Here is a 1,929-nt window from a genome sequence, read left to right on the forward strand (position 1 = left end):
ACTCGACGCTGTCCCGCAAGTTCGTGGAGGTGATGACGGAGTACAACGCCACCCAGTCCAAGTACCGCGACCGCTGCAAGGACAGGATCCAGCGGCAGCTGGAGATCAGTAGGTCCCCGGTGGGTTGGGTTGGGGAGGGTCTTCGCCCCCCCCCCCACGGCGGTGGGCGGAGGCGAAGCCCTCTCCTCCCCACCCCCTCCGCAGCCGGCCGGACCACCACCAACGAGGAGCTGGAGGACATGCTGGAGAGCGGGAAGCTGGCCATCTTCACCGATGACGTACGTGAGCCCCCCCCTCCCCCACCGGGACCCCATGCGGTACCTAGAACCCCCCCCCAAGTTACTGCGTCACCTGGAAGCCACTAAAGCCTGTTGAGGTACCTAGAACCCAATGAGACACCCCCAAGTCACTCCATCACCTGGAAGCCACCAAGTCTCGGAGAGGCACCTAGAACCCAGGGAGGTGCCTGGAGCCTGTTGAGGTACCTGGAGCCTGCTGAGTCACCTAGAACCCAGTGAGATGCTTTAAATCATGGCATCACTTAGAAAACACCAAGTCGCCCAAGGCCTAGAACCTGGAACCCAGGGCAGCACCTAGAGCCCATTGAGGTACCTAGAACCCAATGAGAAACCCCCAAGTCACCTAGAAACCACCAAGTCATCCAAGGCCTGGAGAGGAACCTAGAACCCAGCGAGGTCCCTGGAGCCTGTTGAGGTGCCTGGTGCCTGTTGGGTTACCTAGAACCTAGTGAGCTCCTTTAAATCACTTTGTCACCTGATAACCAGCAAGTCGCCTCAAACCCATCGAGGTACCTGGAGCCCATGGGACTACCTAGAACCTAGAGGGACCCGAAGAGCCCCTTGGGGCCTCTGGGAGCGCTGCTGGTTGGCAGAGTGTGCGTGTGTGGGGCGGGGCTGGTGGCCATTGGCCGCCCTTCCACGGCCCGGCCTGCGGCCACCCCCTCCACTGCCCCCCTCTCCCCTCCTGCCAGATCAAGATGGACTCGCAGATGACGAAACAGGCCCTGAACGAGATCGAGACGCGGCACAACGAGATCATCAAGCTGGAAACGAGCATCCGGGAGCTGCACGACATGTTTGTGGACATGGCGATGCTGGTAGAGAGCCAGGTACGGCGGGGACCGGCGGGGCGGAGGGGACGACTAGAGCCCGTTGGACCGTCTGGGCTGTGTTGAAGGCGTGCCGGGCTCCTTGAAAACCACCCAGCACCCCTCGAGGCAGCCAGGGCCTATTGGCTCACCTAGAACCCACTGAGCACACCTAGATGCCGCATCCAGAGCACCCTGGGTTGCCCAGACCCCACTGAGGCATCTAGAAGCCCCTAGAAATCACTGGTTCATCTAGAACCACCGGAGCCCTTTGGATCATCTAGAGCCTGTTGGGAAACCTGCTGCACCTGGGCTCGATTAGAACCCRTCAGATGACCCACAGCCCACTGAGGCACCTCGAGCCTGTTGTGTCTTCTAAAGCCCATCAGATGACTGTTGAGCCACCTAGACCCCGTTGCGTCACCTAGAAGCCATCAAGCGACCCACAATGCATTGAGACTCCTAGAACCCATTGCACCGCCTGGAATCCATTAGGCCACCCACAATGCATTGAGATACCTAGACAACCGTTGCATCACCTAGAGCCCATCAGACCTCCCACAATACATTGAGACACCTAGAACCCATCGCATCACCTGGAACCCATCAGGCCACCCACAATGCATTGAGGCACAATGTGTTGAGACACCTAGAGCCTGTTGAGACATCTAGAGCCCATCAAGTGACCCACAAAGCACTGAGATGCTTCAAGCCCATTGCATCACCTAGAACCTGTCAGACCACCCACAATGCCCGGAGGTGCCTAGACACCCATTGCATCACCTAGAACCCATCAGGCAACCCACAACTCCTTGACTCCC

The 1,929-nt window shown here is 59.0% G+C and overlaps 1 protein-coding gene across 1 annotated transcript; it reads left to right on the forward strand.

The window, feature by feature from the left end:
- Positions 1 to 6: 6 nt before the first annotated feature.
- On the forward strand, positions 7 to 1,129 carry LOC146599172 (syntaxin-1B; the record flags this gene model as incomplete). Its single annotated transcript, XM_085299077.1, has 3 exons — positions 7 to 108; positions 205 to 278; positions 992 to 1,129. Coding segments are annotated over exons 1-3 (288 nt in total), but the record flags the coding sequence as incomplete, so codon positions are not given.
- Between the last annotated feature and the right edge of the window lie 800 nt (positions 1,130 to 1,929).

The sequence above is a fragment of the Rhea americana genome, unplaced genomic scaffold (assembly GCF_003343005.1).
Source record: "Rhea americana isolate MKP2758 unplaced genomic scaffold, rheAme1 scaffold_1441, whole genome shotgun sequence".
NCBI classification, from domain to species: Eukaryota; Metazoa; Chordata; class Aves; order Rheiformes; family Rheidae; genus Rhea; species Rhea americana.